General features: G+C 42.1%; 1 protein-coding gene across 8 annotated transcripts in view; it reads left to right on the forward strand.

Annotated features, from left to right (window-relative positions):
• Positions 1-2,294: 2,294 nt before the first annotated feature.
• RNF10 (ring finger protein 10) overlaps positions 2,295-17,941 on the forward strand; it is a 31,224-nt gene continuing 15,577 nt past the window's right edge. For all 8 annotated transcript variants that reach the window (XR_016387511.1, XR_016387509.1, XR_016387510.1 and 5 more), the window contains exons 1-4: positions 2,295-2,573; positions 11,180-11,379; positions 16,319-16,518; positions 17,741-17,831. Coding sequence is in view for 5 of the 8 variants with exons in the window: in XM_089894556.1 (XP_089750682.1) it covers positions 2,417-2,573; positions 11,180-11,379; positions 16,319-16,518; positions 17,741-17,831 (648 nt within the window). In the remaining 3 variants the exon portion in view is untranslated. The remainder of the gene's footprint in view (positions 2,574-11,179; positions 11,380-16,318; positions 16,519-17,740; positions 17,832-17,941) is intronic.

A 17,941-nucleotide genomic window follows, 5' to 3' on the forward strand; every position in this document is an offset into this window, starting at 1 on the left:
TTGAAAAGGAAAAATCTCTTCTTGGCTTAATGTAGCCTGACAGATGGACACCTACTGCTTTATTTTGGAAGAACTACACTGGGATTTCTCTCTTTCCCTCTCTTTTAAGAGAAATAGAAGAAAAGAATGATTCACCCATGTAATCAGAGTTGTCACATCTTTGTTAAAGGAAATAAAAAATCATCCAGGAATCTTAGTGTATCTTCCACGTCTATTCATACATAAGAATGGACTTTAGGATTTTCTAGACTTAATTTGATGCATGATGTAGCCATTCTCTCATTTCAATATGATTTGTGGGGGGGGGGAAGCTGGAAAAGGGAAAGCAAGATAAGGACTGGTGGAGGGCATTTAAGGAAATTTAAAAAATGAGATTAGGGCTTCCCTGTGGCGCAGTGGTTGAGTCCGCCTGCCAATGCAGGGGACGTGGGTTTGAGCCCTGGCCCGGGAAGATCCCACATGCCACGGAGCAACTCAGCCCGTGTGCCACAACTACTGAGCCTGCTCTCTAGAGCCCGCGAGCCACAACTACTGACGCCTGCATGCCTAGAACCCATGCTCCGCAACAAGAGAAGCCACCAAAATGAGAAGCCTGCGCACTGCAATGAAGAGTAGCCCCCCACTCGCCGCAACTAGAGAAAGCCTGCTTGCAGCAAGGAAGACCCAACACAGCCAATAAATAAATAATAAATAAATAAATTAAAAAATGAGATTAGTATCTAATTTCCTTTATCCCAGTTAAAACTGTTAACTGCAAGATGGATTGACTTGTATATACTTATTAATGTTTTGTATAACATGTGATGATTAATAAGGAACCCAAAAGGGCCTAATTAGGGGAAGTCTAGGATTTTGTCTATTTGTTTATTTGTTCATCTATGACTGCTGATATTCTGCTCATCCTTCTATGCTCAGCTCAAGTAACACCACCTCTGGGGAAGCCCTCCTCTACCCCTCCTAAATTTTTGTATGTCTCTCCTTGAGGCCTCTGCTCTGGTCAGCATTTTGTGTTAACTTTATTATAGTCCTTATCACATTCTTGCATTAATGTATTTTGGAATTCTTTGGGCTGAGCACAGTGCCTGGCATATAATAGGTTTCTAACTAGATAAGGTTAGCCTTATTTATTGTTATATTTATAAGAATTATTTATCTTTTTCACAGTGTTTTTCTGTGATCCTTTGAATCTTGAACTGCTACGGTTGGAACGAATCATTTATAATTTTCCAAAGTACACATGGGTGTCATATGATTTCTAAAATACGTATGTGATTTTCTAAGTCTCAGTGTCCATATCTGTAAAATGGAGAGCTGCTTATTTTACAGGTAGTTGAGAATGTCACTTATTAGCTGTGTGATCATGGCAAATGATCTAAGCTTTTTGAGCCCGTTTCCTTGTCTTTAAATTTAAATTATTGTGAGGATAGATGTGATACTCCATAAAAACTGCACAGAGCAGTGTCTGCTAATGATAAGCACTCAATGATAACTATTATTATTAACACTGAAATGAAATATTAACAATGATTTATATTAATAAATGACAATGAAATGAAGTAATTGCATGAGGAAGTGCTGTAGAGTGATACTAAATGTAAAGTATTGTCATTATTATCATTATTAGGAGATTGAATAAGAGCCATAAATAAATTGATATTAATACTAGAATAAGAACTATAACTTACAATGAGTCAATAAAGGAATTCCACAGGTATTCCAACGTTTGGATGCATTATGAGTGGTATATATTATTATTAGTGTACTAAGACCAAAACCTGTACTGCAAGTCCCATCATCCTGTAAGATCTGTCACACATTGAGGAGGAAAACAAAGGAAAAAAACCAAAAAACAAACAAAAACCTATTGGACCCGGATGTAGGCAGAAAACTACATTTCCCAGCGTGCTTCACACTCACATCTCCTCTATATATAGTTCATCCGGGTTCTTCGAGATGCTGTTTGGCGACTCGTCGCCATTCCCGGAGCTGCTCGGCCTCGGCCCAGAGGCGGGTGTCGGTCTCTGTGTCGGAGACACTTGTCCCCGACACCAAGACAGCAAGCCCTCTCCCTTGCCCCGCGGCGGGAGAGCGTGTCCGGCCGGCCGGCGGGGCTCGCGCACCCTCCCTCGCCTCCCCTTTCCCCGCAGCCTCGGCCCCGCCAGGCCCGGCCCGGACCTCCGAGCCCCGGCCTCCTCCTCCTCCTTCTCGGTCACAGCCGCCGCTGGTCTCAAGAGCCCCGCCCGCCGCTTCTCCTTCCAGTTTGAGAAGCCGAGGAAGGAAACAGGGAAAAATGTCGCCATGAAGGCCGAGAACCTCTGCCGCCGCCGACCCCCGCCGGCCCCGAACGCCATGAGCCTGGGTCTCCGCCGCGCCCGCTCCGCTCCGACTGCCGCCGCCGCCGCCAAGGCCCCCTTTGATGCCGCAGAGCTCCCCCAGCGCCGCCGCCACCGCCTCCGACATGGACAAGAACAGCGGCTCCAGCAGCTCCTCCGCCTCTTCGGGCAGCAGCAAAGGGCAACAGCCCACCCGCTCCGCCTCTGCAGGGCCGGCCGGCGAGTCTAAACCCAAGAGCGGTAAGAGCGGGCTCCTGTGGCGGGGGGCGACTGCTCCTAATGCTGGGGAGGATCCTCTCTCGTGTGCCGGCTGGGTCACCCAGGGACAAGCTCCGCTTTCTACTATTCATATCTTTCTCTTTTCCATGGCTTCCATTACTTCTAGTTAACACTTAATGAGAACTGTACTGCGTGGTTTTAGTACATCCTTGCATTAAAGCTCGAAATTGCTTGGTGAAGTAGATGCTATTCTTATCCCCATTTTGCAGATGAGGAAATTGAGGCTCAGAAAAGGTGAGGTCACCAGCTAGTATGTGTAGTAGGCCTGAAGACCTGGTTTGTCTGATGCACCAGCGTACGCTCCTAAAACCACTAAGTTCATTTACTCTTAATGTTGAATTAGAATTGGGTAGTGTTCAAGTTTAAACGGGAGGGTGGGGCCCAGAGATTTGTTAAAACTCAAATCTCATGTTGAATAACCTGGTCCCAGATCTCCCCAGATGAAGAGGACTCGTCTTTGAATGGCTTTGTTTAGTGTGGAGTAGTGGTTAAGAGAACAGTCTCTGGATTCAGTCTTTTTAGGTTTGCCAGACCTTGAGTGAGTGTCTCAGTTTCCTTACCTGTAAAGGTGGAGAAAATAAATTAACTTAGGAAACAAATGAACTAATGCTTAGGAGAGTACCTGACACCTGTAATGCACCAAATGCACAACATGTCTATTTCCTTGTTAGACTAGGATGCTGTCATCTTATGGGGAAGATTTTGTCATTTCTGTAGTCATGCCTCTCAATATTAAATATGACCATCATGATGATAATAGCTACCATTTATTGAGGGCTTACCATGTGCCAGGTACTGGGCTAGGCTTTTACCTCTTTTTTCAATACTCCAGTCACCTGTCCAGCAGGGTGGAATTGTTCACATCTAAAGAAGGAAAAAGGTGAGAAGCCAGGAGGTCTGGAGTTGAATGTCTTCATCTTACTTCAAAGCTCTGCTCTTTTGTATTTTGATTAAATTAGCAGTAATAGGAAATGTTTTCAGTGGGAATAGTTGGGATGTGTGGCAGAGAGGGGAACATTTGGAGTCCCCAGATGTGGAGTTCCAGTTGTTTAAAACTTCCAAGATTAAGAAAACTGCAAGGCTGACTTAAAAACCAGAAAAACAACTGTAAGGCTGAGTTGAGTTCAGAGTTTTTCTGCTCGATATAGCAAACTTGTTTACCTGGTACGTCAAGGTCTTCTAGAGCTTGCTTTTGGAACTCAGGTGGAGACCAGTTGTCTTGATAAGAATGAATGCTTTAAATATCTAAGCAGGGATAAGTGTAGACTCTCAGGCCACGTCAGGCAGTATTATGTAGACTAATTTTGGGGTTTTGCACATGTGTAGGTTTATCGGAGATCTCCTCTAGAGATAGAGGTTTGTCAGTCCTCTTGGCCAGTGTTGGAACTAGTTTAGAACAGTCTGCATATTTTTCAGTACAGCTGATAAATAACTTTTGCAGTCTATTCCTAGATGTTAAAGATTCTGGTTCTCCAGCTATCTTAATTCTCAACTAATTTTTCTGGGGCTCCTGTTTAAGCCACTAACTTACAGTCATGAATCAGTTGCAGTAAATGCCTTAAGTTGATTTATTATTTAGTGAAGCAGTAGGTGAAAGTTTGCCCCAACTCAAACAAAATAATACAGCAACAAAACTGAGGTATGTAAGGCATTTTACTTGTATTGTCCTGACTTTGAATATGTTGATTAGTGGAACTAACTCTCATTACCCAACAGGATGATACAGAATTCTATTGTGGTTTGACCAAAGCAAATATTTGTCAGTGTTAACATTTCAGTCAGACTTGTATAGAGTAAGTATTAATTGCTGGGTTCATTCTGACCGAAGTGAATTTTTTTTTTTTTTAAGCAGCTACATAAAGGGACTTCCCTGATGGTCCAGTGGTTAAGACTCCACCCTTCCACTGCAGGGGGCACGGGTTCCATCCCTGGTTGGGGAACTAAGATCCTGCATGCCATGCGGCATGGCAAAAAAAAGAAAAAAGAAAGAAACCCATAAAATACTCTTTTTTTTTGGCCGCTGCTGCCATGGGGCATGTGGGTTCCTTAGTTCCCCAACCAGGGATGGAACCCGTGCCCTCTGCAGTGGAAGCATGGAGTCTTAACCACTGGACTGCCAGGGAAGTTCCCCCCCCCCCCAAAAAAACCCCATAAAATACTTCTAAAACACTATTCACCTTATCAATTGCAAGCTTCTGAGGAAGGAAGTAAAAACTCACGGAAAGGACTTTTTTGCTGGGCTTTATGAAATACACAGGTGTGCCCTCTGGTAGCATTAGTTTTTGTTTAATGTGTTTGTAAGAGAGCTTGAATATATTTGCCATTGCTATTGCCTACTTTTCTGGCTACTGCTATGTATATTCCCTTAGCAAAAAGGAAGGATAGCCCTGTAGTTAAAGAGTTCGTCATCAACCATAATCACCTGTTTGCACTTAGGAACAAATTCAGAGACAGTAAATAGAGATTAAAAATGGCTTAGGAAACTAGATATTGGCTAAGGTTGAGCTGAAAGGTAGCATATACTGCCTTAAGAACATTACAACTAAGACTAATGCTACCATAGCAGATATTGTTCAGGACCTCTTACACAGTGACTTCTACTTCTAGATGGCTGCTCTAACAAAAGAGTAGATTGAAATTTTGCATAATTCCGTAAAAAGATTTCTGTAGGATTTCAGAAGCTGACTCAACACTTGATGTACTTGATTCAGCTGGAAATTGTTGAAGGGACCTCTTGAGTTTCATGGTACTGAGTTGAAGGAAGAACAGGAAAGGTGAGGTGAAAAGACATGACTTACAACTTGTCTTTCTTTTGTTAAAGTAACAACAAGAGTTTTTCAGTTTTTAAATATTTAATTCCCTTTTCCACTCTCCTTTTCCTACCTCACATGAGAAAAAAACCTTTGGTTTCTAATTCTGTAAACCATGTGTGTAATAAATGGTCATTTGCTTCCTAGTTACATGATAAATATACTTGAGTCTTTGTTCCTGCGACTGGCTTAAGTTTGCCCTTCATGCACACAGGAATTAAGTACATTTGGCTAACAGGATTTACTTGATCTTTCTGGCCAGATTGGCATACCACAGTTTCTTTGCCTTGGCTAATTGCTTCAAACATTTGCATAATATTCCTTTTCTTGGATCTATTCCTACAGTTTTGTTCCAGTAGGGCTAAGATGTAGTTCTAAGAACGTTCAACAGTAAATATCCCAGGAATGTAGCCCAGAGGAGAGAGGTGGTTTAGAGTTTGGGGAAAGTTGTTTAGAAAGAGCAAAGAGGGACTTCCTTGGTGGCACAGTGGTTAAGAATCCTCCTGCCAGTGCAGGGGACACGGGTTCCATCCCTGGTCCGGGAAGATCCCACATGCCGCGAAGCAGCTAAGCCCATGTGCAACAGCTCCTGAGCCTGCGTTCTAGAGCCTGCGAGCTACAACTACTGAGCCCACATGCTGTAACTGCTGAAGCCCACGCGCCTAGAGCCCATGCTCCACAACAAGAGAAGCCACTGCAACTAGAGAAAGCCTGCGCACAGCAACAAAGACCCAACACAGCCAATAAATAAATAAAAATAAATGTGTAAAAAACAAACAGTAAACTAATTTAAAAAAAAAAAAAGAGCAAAGAAAGTAAAAAGAGGCAAGAGAGAGACCTGGCTGTTTTGGGGCAAACAATGGACCCTGGCCCAGAACCAGTCTCTTGCCCCATCCTTCTGGGTGGGGGATGGTACTGCCATGGAGGTTAAAGGAAGGTCAGGTATTATGAAGCAGTTATTTTGAGGTTGGTGGTATGAAGCACTGTCCTGACACTCTTCCTCTTATATTCCGGTACCAGAAGCCAGGTTACTAGGGGTAATCTGCTCTGAAGAAAGCCTCTGAGCTGTAAATGGACCTGGAGGTTTTGATGGCTTTGAAAATTGAGGTGACTTAAAGCCTTCAATAAACACCATTTAGGGAAGTTAAAAGAATTTCCAGGCTGGTTGGCTTGAGTCCTTGGTTTCTATGGCTTTTTGAAAGTCTAATAGGTGCTCTTGATAGGAATTTTAGATTTATTAATAATAGGCTTTCAAATAACAGCAACTATGTGCCAGCCACCAGGGTAGGCATTTCTCTTAGTCCTCATGACTCTATGAGGAGGGAGGGGAGAGGATTAGCCCTATTTTACAGACAAGAAAACCAGGAGTTAGAGTAATTGTCCAAGTAAATTCCTAAGAAGTCCCAGGCAATATTACTAAGTACACTTTATATAAATTCACTTAACAAGCAAGTAACTTATTGGCACATGTGTCATTCCTGATACCCCCCTCTCTCTTCCTTTCATTCAGAATTAATAATTTCAGCTGGACTCAGTTATCAGTTGATTCTGTAGTAAGGCCATATGTTGCCCCTCCAGAGGTGCTTGTCAACCGCTTTGGACGATGGGTAAGCAACTTGCTTGTGACATGGCATGAATCAGCAGCAGAAACTTCCTGGCTGGTATTCTGATCTCTAGACTGTCCCACCTGTTACAACTACAGCTAGAAATGTTGATGATGCCAAATTTTTTAACTGAAAAATTTATGGCCTGTTTTTTGGTAATTGGGAGAAGAGACTGAAATATGCTTACTGTTACTTGGTGGAGACCTTTCTCTTAGGGAAATGTGGGACAGCTGAGACACAGTGGATTAAGTTTTCAAGTCTCCTGTGTTCTGGATTTGAGCCATTTAACTAATGGTCCATTTTGGAATGTGTCTTGATAGTTTTTGGCAGTTCTCAGCTCTGGGTGTGCATTAGAATCTCCTAAGGACCTTTTTTTTTTTTTTTAAATAAGGATGTGTGGGGCTCTTCCCTAGCAATTCTTTCTGATTCTTCAGGTCTGGTTTGGGCCCTGACATCCATAGTTTTAAAAGTCTCTGCAAGTGATTCTCTTGTGCAGCCAGGATTGTGAACAACCACTTTGAAATTTAAAACTTTCAACAGAGAATATGTGTGTCCTAGGAACTTAGTTTGACTTTTTGGTCTGTTTTCCAAAATCTAAAGCAGATCACCTCATTGCTATCTCCTATTAGAGAAAGGAGGACAGATTCATCCCCCAACTTATTCACATGTATATTCTGGCAAGTTGCCTCAGAAATAGCACTCCTGAGTTTTATCTCTGGGTCCCAGGCCTAACTACCTTCAATCTTTAGCTGCCTGGGTCTAGAGATAAGAGCCAGCCTCTCACTTTAGATGTCTGACTTCATGCCTGTAGGTAAGTGAAAGACAAGATGAGGGAGTGGATTTTAGCAACTAAAATCTTGAATCCTTATGTGGTCAGTTGTAATGTTTTAGAAGTGAGCAGTTCACTGTCAGCAGTTCTGTAAGCATTATGAAACCGTTTCCTTGCCAGTGTGGTAATAAGTGAAGAAATGAAAACAGCCCTCCTTCTGAGTGCCAGGTTACCTTTTTGAGCCCTTGAAGTGTAGAATCTGGCTTTACCGAAATCTGTGCAGTCTAAATCTATTAGGTCTTGAAAACAACAGGATCAAATGCAGGATCATCTGAAATAGTCTTGGATAATAAGGTTTGGGGAACATATGTTTTCTGCATATGCCTATCCTCTTCATAAAAACTCATTTCTTTTCATGGTAAAGTTAGCTGGGGTTCTGTATCGCTCTGAATTTTCTGTTAATTTGAAATCTTACTATAAACTAATTCCATGGGTTGAGAGCACGGCAGAATTTGAGATCTGAAGCTTCATTTTCTAATTGTTACCACTGATGCCATGTTTGACAGTAACTGTTGCGAACTGAAGTAGTAGGTAAAAGTCTAGTTCTTAAATTCTAACTTTTAAGCTCTGGTCACTTTCCCTAACTGGGATTGAAAGGTGACTGGTAGGAGTGAACCCTAGCCTGGCAGTGTTTCTTTGACCATCTGTTCTGTTGACAGTGCTGCCATCTCACATGACTGGTCAGGTTTGGAGAGGGTGGCATACCTCTCATTTATCCCATGTTGCTGGCAAACTGAGTGTGAAGTAGTTGCTTCGAAAATTTGGACTCTGGTTTATCAGCTGATGTTTCCTTTTCCCTGAGGATATGCTTCACCTTGAATTTATTTTTGTCTGCTGTAAAAGAAGCTGGTCACCTTGTCTAGAAATAATTTCTTGTAGGTACTTACAGTTTTTTAATTATCCAAATTATTAGTATACAGAACAGTAATTCTGTTTACTTAGGTCAGAATTTTAGAGGGTGAGGCCTGAGCACAAGAATCCCTTAAAAGCTCATCTGGGTGATTCCTACAAACTGTAGGATTGAGAACCACTGTTTTAGGCCAATGTGAATAGCTTCATTTCCCAAAGGTAAATGTCATTAACAGCCTGCTCTGTTGCCTTTCCAGACATGTTTCTATTAATTATATATTTTTAACATAAATAGGATTAAGCTATATTTTGGCAGGTGTGGGGGGGTTGTAGTTTCTGAGGCTCATGCTGGAGTCTTCTTTTTTTTTTTTTTTGCGGTATGCGGGCCTCTCACGGTTGGGGCCTCTCCCATTGCAGAGCACAGGCTCCGGACGCGCAGGGTCAGAGGCCATGGCTCATGGGCCCAGCCGCTCTGCGGCATGTGGGATCTTCCCGGACTGGGGCACGAACCCGTGTCCCCTGCATCGGCAGGCGGACTCTCAACCACTGCGCCACCAGGGAAGCCCTGGAGTCTTCTTGACTTTATAAACTACCACCCCTTTAAAGTTTGAGGGTAAGCCTAATGGATTTCTTCATTAAAAGTCCCCCAACTTCTGTTTTCTCTGTTTTTGCTTTTAAAGCCATTAAAGTAGGGTACAGACTTGATTTGGTCAGATTTCTGTGTTGAAATAAGGCAAGGTGGAGTGAGTGAAGGGACAAGAAAGATTAGTCTTTTTTTGTCTGAAGACTAATTTGGGGACCTTTCACCGTTATTTACTTGGTATGGGTCTCAGGTTCTCAGATAGGGTTTATTTTGCCTCCTCTCCCCTGCTTTTTTTTAAAGCTGGTAAACTTTGGCACATATTAAATGTGTCTGGGGGCTTCCCTGGTGGCACAGTGGTTGAGAGTCTGCCTGCTGATGCAGGGGACACGGGCTCGCACCCCGGTCCGGGAAGATCCCACATGCTGCGGAGCGGCTGGGCCCGTGAGCCATGGCCGCTGAGCCTGCGCGTCTGGAGCCTGTGCTCCGCAATGGGAGAGGCCACAGCAGTGAGAGGCCCACATACCGCAAAAAAAAAAAAAAAATGTGTCTGGTCAGGGTTCTTTGTTCAATTTGGACAAAATAATCTATGCAGTTCAGCTCTGCAGTAGAAAAAGTGGGGCAAAGAATACAAACGAGCTCTTTACACAAAATACAAATGGTTAACAGACTGAAAAAATGTTTGTTGCTAGTCATCAGAGAAATTCAAATTTGAAACAAATTATTTTGACCCTTCAATTTAACAAAGTTTATTCAACTCAGTATTATAAAGAATGTAGTAAACTAGATGTTCTGTCTTATACTGTTGTTAGAATATAAATAAATTGGTATGGTTCTGGAAAGCAACTTGAGGATGTGTAAAAGGCTTTATGATCATACTTAATCTGCTAATTCTACTTTGAGAACTTGACATAATTATACACACAGGCCTCTGTATAAAGAGGCTCCCAATACTATTATATTAAATAAACAAAAAGTCAGAAGCCACCTAAATGTACAACAAATTGGTTATGTTACACCGTAAGCATATGGTAGACAACAGTGTGGCCATTAATCATGTTTTTGAAGACTAGGGGTGCATGCAAATGCTCATGGAGTAATAGGTGGAAGACAATATATCTTATATGCCTGTCATTCTGTGGAAGATGTGTGATGAGTGTATAAAATGGAGAATAAAAGGAAATTAAACACTTCATAGGTTGGTATTCCATGGGCACTGGCGAATTTATTCTTCTGGTTTCCAAAATTGAACTTATGTTCTTGTAATTGGAGGAAAAAAGCAAGAAACAGTTTTTAAAAGGGTATAACTTCACGCTGATATACTCTTAGAGTCCAACTTCTTTTGTTTTGTCAATTTAATAGGTTCTCAGTTTGACCTCTAAAACGAATGTAAATATTGTTTTGCTTTTGTGCCTTCTGTATATCTGCTAAGACCTAGGCCACACCATTGCGGTATAGGGTCTAGCTGTGTTGTAGTAATTTAAGAAGAATGCCTTCTGTCCTGCCTCCAGATAAAGTACTTTTCCTTAATACAGATAGGCTGTTCTTTTTCTGTCACTCTGTCTGAACGGACTTGTATCAATACAAGAGCAGTGATTAAGCTCTGTTATAAAGAAAGACATTGTGAACTGAGAGTCTATGTGGTTTGATCTATATTGTGTCTCTCCTGAGGGAGGGACCCTTTAGGCTTCATTCCAAAAAAAAATTTTTTTTTTCACCTTACTGTGTAATGTCTTGCCGAAAGCACTGATGCTCTGGCCCAACCCAGATTTCTTGGAGGTCATGGAAGGGCCCACTTACCTTTGTTTAAACACAATTTTGTTGGGAGGTGGAGAGCAATTCATCAAGTATATGTATCATTTCTTAACTAATTTTTTCACATTTCTTGCTTTCAGATGGAAAGAACTCAAGTGGATCCAAGCGTTATAATCGCAAACGTGAACCTTCCTACCCCAAAAATGAAAATTTTATCAACCAGTCCCGTCGCTCCAATTCACAGAAAAGCAAAACTTTTAATAAGATGCCTCCTCAAAGGGGCGGCGGCAGCAGCAACAAACTCTTTAGCTCTTCTTTCAATGGTGGAAGACGAGATGAGGTATGGAATTTTAGAAAGTCCTTTCCAGAACATAAGAAGCATGAGGTCTGATCCCCCCATCCCCAGTTTATTAGTGGTTGGGAAGGGGTGGGAGCAAGAGGTCCCCCCCTTTCTGAATTACTTGAGTAGTTGAGGATTAACTAGGTTTGGAACTTCTCCTCCTTTCTTCCCTTGAAGGTTATGAACATTTTCTTGGAAGACATTGTAATTATGGATTGTGAGAAATTATAGCAAATTTTGGGTACCGTAATTTGTATCATCCTTTAAAAAAATTTTGTGTCATCCTTTTATTATCACTCGATTTATAGGTACACTTTGGAATATTTAGGTAATAAAATGGCATTAATTAATGACATTAATTTGCCCAATAGTATCTAGAAAAATGTAAAATGCTATATATTCTTAGTCCCAGGTACTCTGATTTTAGGAGTTTCTTAGATATCTTTCTGTAAGTGCATAAAGACTCATGTACAAGGGAGGTCATTGCAACATTGTTCGTAGTTGCACAATTTAGGAAACAAACTAAATGCTATCAGAGTTAAATACATTATTGGTTAAATATATTATCCTGCTGTTTGAATGTTGCCTACTATGTAACTAGTATACAACAAGATTTAATGGATGCACTAATGGAAGAATTCATTCACTCACCAGAAATTTATTCCTCACCTACTATGCACTAAATATCATTTAGAGTTTGGAATACAACATTGGGTAGAGCTTATAATCTAGTTTGGGGAGACAATAAACAAATCGTTATGTAATAAATACAATTATTAAATTAAAAAAAAATTAAGAAAAAAGTAGACTTAGAGCGGTAAAGGGATAGAGAGTAACAAAGAGTAGTTTTAGGAGGTGGCTAAGGAAAACTTCTCTGAGGACTCTCTGAGTCCTGAATGAAGCAAGGGAGCACACAGTAGAATTTGAGGAAGGGTGTGTTAGCAAGAGTGAATTTACAAGTACAAGGGACCAGAGATGGTAATGTTTTTTGTGTGTTTGAGGTAAAGCAAATAGGCTACCATGCGTGGAGAAGCAGGAAATGAAGCCAAAGAGTAAGACAGAGGGATCAGATCACATGGGCCCTTGAAGGACTTTGGCTTTTGTTCAGAGAGATGGGAAGCTATTGGGGGGCTTAAGAAGAGAAGTAAGGTAATCTGACTTGGAATTGTAAAGGGGAGAGTGGAAGCAGGGGGACTAGTTAGGAGCTTATTAAGGTATTCCTGGTGAGAGTGATTGAAACAGAGTGATAGTGATGAGAGGGGATCATATTTGGGGAGATAGTTGCAGGTAGAGCCAGCAGGATTTTTAAATAGATTAGATGTGGGGTTTGGGCAGAGAAATAAATGACTAGTGTTTTTGGTAGGGGCCCAATTCAGGTACTGTTTGCTGAAATGGGGGCAAGTTCAAGAGGAGTACAGGGTTTTGGGATGGGGAGGGAAGGGGGATGTTTAGATTAGATAAAGAATGTCATTTGGAAGTGTTATATTTGCATTGAGATGCCTGTTGGATCTCTGAGTATAGATAGGCTGTTAACTGAGTCGAGTTCAAGGAGGAGACCCTGGCTAGAGAGCTGTCCATGTACACTTGGTGTTTGCAACTATGGAACTAAGTGGGATCATTAAGGAGTGAGTGTTGCGAAAAGGGAATAGATTCAAGGACTGAGCCTGGAGTCAGGATGATAAGGAACCAGCAAAAAGGGAGGAAGAGAACTGAAAGCCATTTGGAGAAATGGCTTGTTTTGTCCTGTGCTGCTGTTAGGCTGGGTAAGAAGATTCGGATGGAAAGTTGACCATTAGATTTGGAAATGGGAAGGTAGTTTAGGTTTTTGGCCTTGTGCTGCTTTGGTGGAGTGGTGAGGACAAAAACCTGATTGGCATAGCTTTAGAGAGGATATGAAGAAGAAACAGCAAGTTTAGATAGTTACTTTCTAGTGGTTTTGCTCTTACAGGGGACCAGAGAGGTGAGGCAGTAGCTTGAGGGGAATGTGAGGTCAAGAGAGATTTTAAGCTTAGAGAAATGCAGCATATTTCTGCTAGTGGGATTGTTCTGGTAAGAGGGAAAACGTGATGCAGAGGAGAGAGAGAGAATTACTAGAAGTGTCCTTGAGTTCCTGAGGAGTTGGGGTCTAGCGCACAGGTGGAGGAGTTGGCTTAGGAGCTTCGCCAGTTCATGCACAGTAACAAGAGGAAGGCAGACTAGGAGCACGTTGGAGTTCTTTTCTGATTGTTCTTACTGTCTCAGTGAAGTGTAAAAGGTGAGCCAAGAGAGGAGGTTTGGAAACCAGAGGACTGGAGGATTTGTCTGGGTGTCTGGGGGAATCCGTGGAGCACAGAAGCGTAATAGGATTGCAGTATGACCGCTGGGCCGCAGAAAGGTCTACTTTAGTGAGGCTGATTGGTATGGTGTGGTTGTGTTCTTTAGCCATGTTTACTTGCTCTGATGCTGTGGATTAATTGGGAAAGTTTTGCCTGGTGAGTACAGCTGATAAAGAGAAGAGGGCGATGGAATAGGATCAGAGCCAAATAAGGAAAGAAAATTTGGGGGGAAGGTGTTGGATCACTGGAGATCCCAGTGGAGGTGAAAAGTTGTTAGAATCAGAACTAACGGAAACAAGCTGAGAAAGGAGTGAGTTGCTGGTAGGGTGCTCAAAATTAAGATGGTGGAAGAGGTGCAGTTATTACCACTGTGGTCTAGACTGTAGAGCAGTGCCATCCAGTAGAAATGCTAAGATAGAAATGGCAAGCCAAATATGTAACTTAAAGTTTTCTAGTTGCCACAGTAAACAAGTAAAAACGACGAAATTAATGTTAATATATTTAATCCAATATAGCTAAAATGCTATTTCATGATGTGGTACTGGCCACATTTCAAGTGCTCAGTAGCCATCATATCTGGATAGTAGTGGCTGCTGTGTTATGACAGCACAGCTCTAGATGGTATGCCCATGGCAGTGGGTGGCAGAGGTAGAGTGGAGGGCAAGCTGATTGGAGGAGAGGAAGTCAAGGAACTGAGAGGTGAACGTGTTGGAAGTGTAATCAGGAATTATGATGGGCAGTATTAGAGACAGTGGGCCGTTAGTGGTAAAAAGGTGAAGGTAGAAGGTTGAGAATGTGGGAGATTTTGTTGAGTGAACACGAGCTCTTATCTGAGTTTGGGGCATTAGAGTGGAAGACTGATTAGGGGAGGCAGAGCCGTATGGAGATGAGAGTCTAGGGGGTGAGAGATAAGGGATGACCTGGAAGTCTTGGGCTTCCTCTGGTGAGTTACATAAACAGTGAGGGGGGAGGTGTTGTCTCCCAAGATCTGTTAAGATAAAAGGAGGTTGCCTAACGGTGTGATATGCCACTGTATTTAATCATAAAGATCATATACTCTGATTCCGTATTCATAGAATATCTCAGAGGGTATATTGGTTGCCTCTGGAATAGAAGGTATCTTTGGCTGTATCCCTTTTTGTACTCTTTTTGCCTTCACCGCGAGGCATGCGGGATCCCAGTTCCCCGATCGACCAGGGATTGAACTCGCCTCCCCTGCAGTGGAAGTGCGGAGCCTCAACCACATGACCGCCAGGGAAGTCCGCTTTTTTGTACTCTTTAGATTTCTTTATCGTGTATATGCAAGTGCTGCTTATTAAACTCTAAATTTGACTTTACTAACAAGCAGCAAAAGCCTTAAATTTGCACTTCCTTTGACTCAGTAATGCCTACTCTACATTCAAAAGAAATAATTGTAGGTGCTCAAATGTTTGTGCACAAAGGTCTGTCAGCTGTGTTTATCATAGCATTATTTTGTTAATGCTGGAAAAGCCATGAACAATCTGTCCTACACTAAGGCATTATAGTATACCTATCGTAATATAACGGTATATAGCTATTTAAAGTGACTCTTCAGGGACTTCCCTGGTGGTCCAGTGGTTAAAGACTTCGCCTTCCAATGCAGGAGGTGCGGTTCGATCCCTGGTTGGGGAGCTAAGATCCCACATGCCTCACAGCCAAAGAACCAAAACATAAAAAAGAAGGAATATTGTAATAAATTCAATAAAGACTTAAAAAAAAAAAAAGGTCCACATCAAAAAAAATCTTAAAAAAAAATAAAAGTAAAACTGGCTTACCAAAAAAAAAAAGTGACTGTTTACTAGTATTTAGTGACAGGGCCAAGTGCCTATGACATTAAATGGGAAAGTGGGATTAGAAAATGGACTAGCTGACTTATAGCAGGTACCTGTACCGTTTCAATTTGGGAATGTTAGGAGGACCACAAAAGCTCCAACACAATAAATCTTCCATATGTGTGCAATGGTATTTCTCATACGTGGTTTCTTGTCACTTTCTAAGCTGTTTCTGAATGTGCTGATTGGATTTATTTCTGGACACAGAGCTAGTCTGCCTACATGTTCTAATTCTGTCAGTTTTAATTAACAATGAATAGCAGTGTGTGTCTTAGACAGGAGGTCTCTGGCAGGATCCTGAAGCCTATGGCAGTTAGTAGCTGCCTGCAGGCCGCCTCCAGAGTATAGTTCCACAGATTCATTTTGACCAGAAACAAACCAGAGAGCAAGTATAACAAGAGTGAAGGTGTAGGAGTCTTATGGGACTGTGGAAAGATTAATCCAGTAAGTAAATCTTTGTGCTTCAAGATAGTTAGAGGAGTTCATGCTGGGTTTTGTCATTTAATGGTTAATTGCCACTTAGGGCAGACTAAATAGTTTATAAGTAATTGTATGTTAGAGGCTCTTTTTCTCTTTTTCCACTCCCATCTAGATCTTAGGTAGACTTTTGCATTACCCCGTCCTAGGAAAATTGTTTACTAAATATAAGCCTGTGTTTTATTTAGTTAATATTTTAAGCCGTGTAGAAGGAGGGGTTGTGCAGGTTTCTGCTGTCATTTAGCAAGTGTCATCCTAATCTAAAATCCTCTGATTTATTCTCATTCTCTCTAGGTAGCAGAGGCTCAGCGGGCAGAGTTTAGCCCTGCCCAGTTCTCTGGTCCGAAGAAGATCAACCTGAATCACTTGTTGAATTTCACTTTTGAACCCCGTGGCCAGGCAGGTCATTTTGAAGGCAGTGGACATGGCAGCTGGGGAAAAAGGAACAAGTGGGGGCATAAGCCTTTTAACAAGGAATTGTTTTTACAAGCCAAGTGAGTATGGCTACTCTTAAGAGGGAAGTGAAGTTGAGCCTTCGGGCATTTGTGGTGCAAAGAGGCTTCTTTTAAACTACTGTGGGAGAGAGGCGGAAACAGAGTTGATTCTCATTCTCTCATTCTCTCTCTCTCTCTCTCTGTCTCTCTCTCTCTCTCTCTGTCTCTCTCTCTCTCTCTCTCTGTCTCTCTCTCTCTCTCTCTCTCTCTCTCTGTCTCTCTCTCTCTGTCTCTCTCTCTCTGTCTCTCTCTCTCTCTGTCTCTCTCTCTCTCTCTCTCTCTCTCTCTGTCTCTCTCTGTCTCTCTCTGTCTCACCTCATTTTGAAAACACAGATGTGTTTCAAGTGGATGTTCTTGGTGCTCAAAAGATAATAAATTTATTTAGCTTAAATAAATGCTAAAATTAAATAATGCTTTAGTATCATGATGAGGTAGTAAAAGTGTTTGCTTTGGAATTGAATCCAGATTTGAATCTTATTTTGGCCTTCGACCTTGGGTAACTTACCTAACCACTTTGAGATTCAGCTTTTCCTCTGTAAAGGAGGAGAAATTACTTAAAGGAGAATTGAGTGCCAAGTTGGAGTGCTTGGCATACATTTGCTCAAATACTGATTCTCTTTTGTTTCCTTTTGTGTGGCATTAGTTATAATGTAAGGTTTGACCTTGGATCTAGACTGAAGTAACCATTTAGTACTTTATATAAACTGGTGGGAGTTCCCTGGTGACCTAGTGGTTAGGATTCCAGGCTTTCACTGCTGTGGTCTGGGTTCGATCCCTGGTCAGGGAACTGAGAATCCCCTAAGCCGTGTGGCGTGGCCAAAATAACCAAAAAGCTAGTACTCAAAAGATTGAGTGGGGACAGTTTTTTCTACTGCCTTGAAGACTAGTGGTTTCTGGGGGTGAGGGAGGAGATCTGGCTTCCCTTCTGGTTGATGGAGCCACAGTCTGGCTTAATTTTAGTTCAGAGGAGGGCCTGCAGGCAGCTTGGCTGGGCCTGGAAGCAGAAGAAACAGAGTTCATGGTAGACTCCTACCCGCTGAGTCTTTGGATTCCTTCCAGAGCCAGGACTTGGAACTGAGGCTGAAGTCCTAGTTTAGTGCTTCACAAAGCATGGCTACTAATGGCCTGCATTTGATTTCTAAGTAAAGAGATGATGAATTTCTGCTGAAGGCTTGTTGGTAGATTCTGACAGTGCCTTTTACTTGTCTCTCCCTATTTTTAGCTGCCAGTTTGTGGTGTCTGAAGACCAAGACTACACAGTTCATTTTGCTGATCCTGATACCTTAGTCAACTGGGACTTTGTGGAACAAGTGGTGAGTAGCTCAGCTCAGCTTATAACCTGTTAGTGGGAGAGAGAACTAAAGAAAGGGACCGTGGTGACAGCAGCTTTTGTCTGGGTTTACTGCTGATCCCACTTTCTGCC

This window comes from Delphinapterus leucas, chromosome 14 (assembly GCF_059928025.1).
Source record: "Delphinapterus leucas isolate spDelLeu-1000000601 "Yukka" chromosome 14, BTC_Dleu_Yukka2, whole genome shotgun sequence".
Classification (NCBI taxonomy): domain Eukaryota; kingdom Metazoa; phylum Chordata; class Mammalia; order Artiodactyla; family Monodontidae; genus Delphinapterus; species Delphinapterus leucas.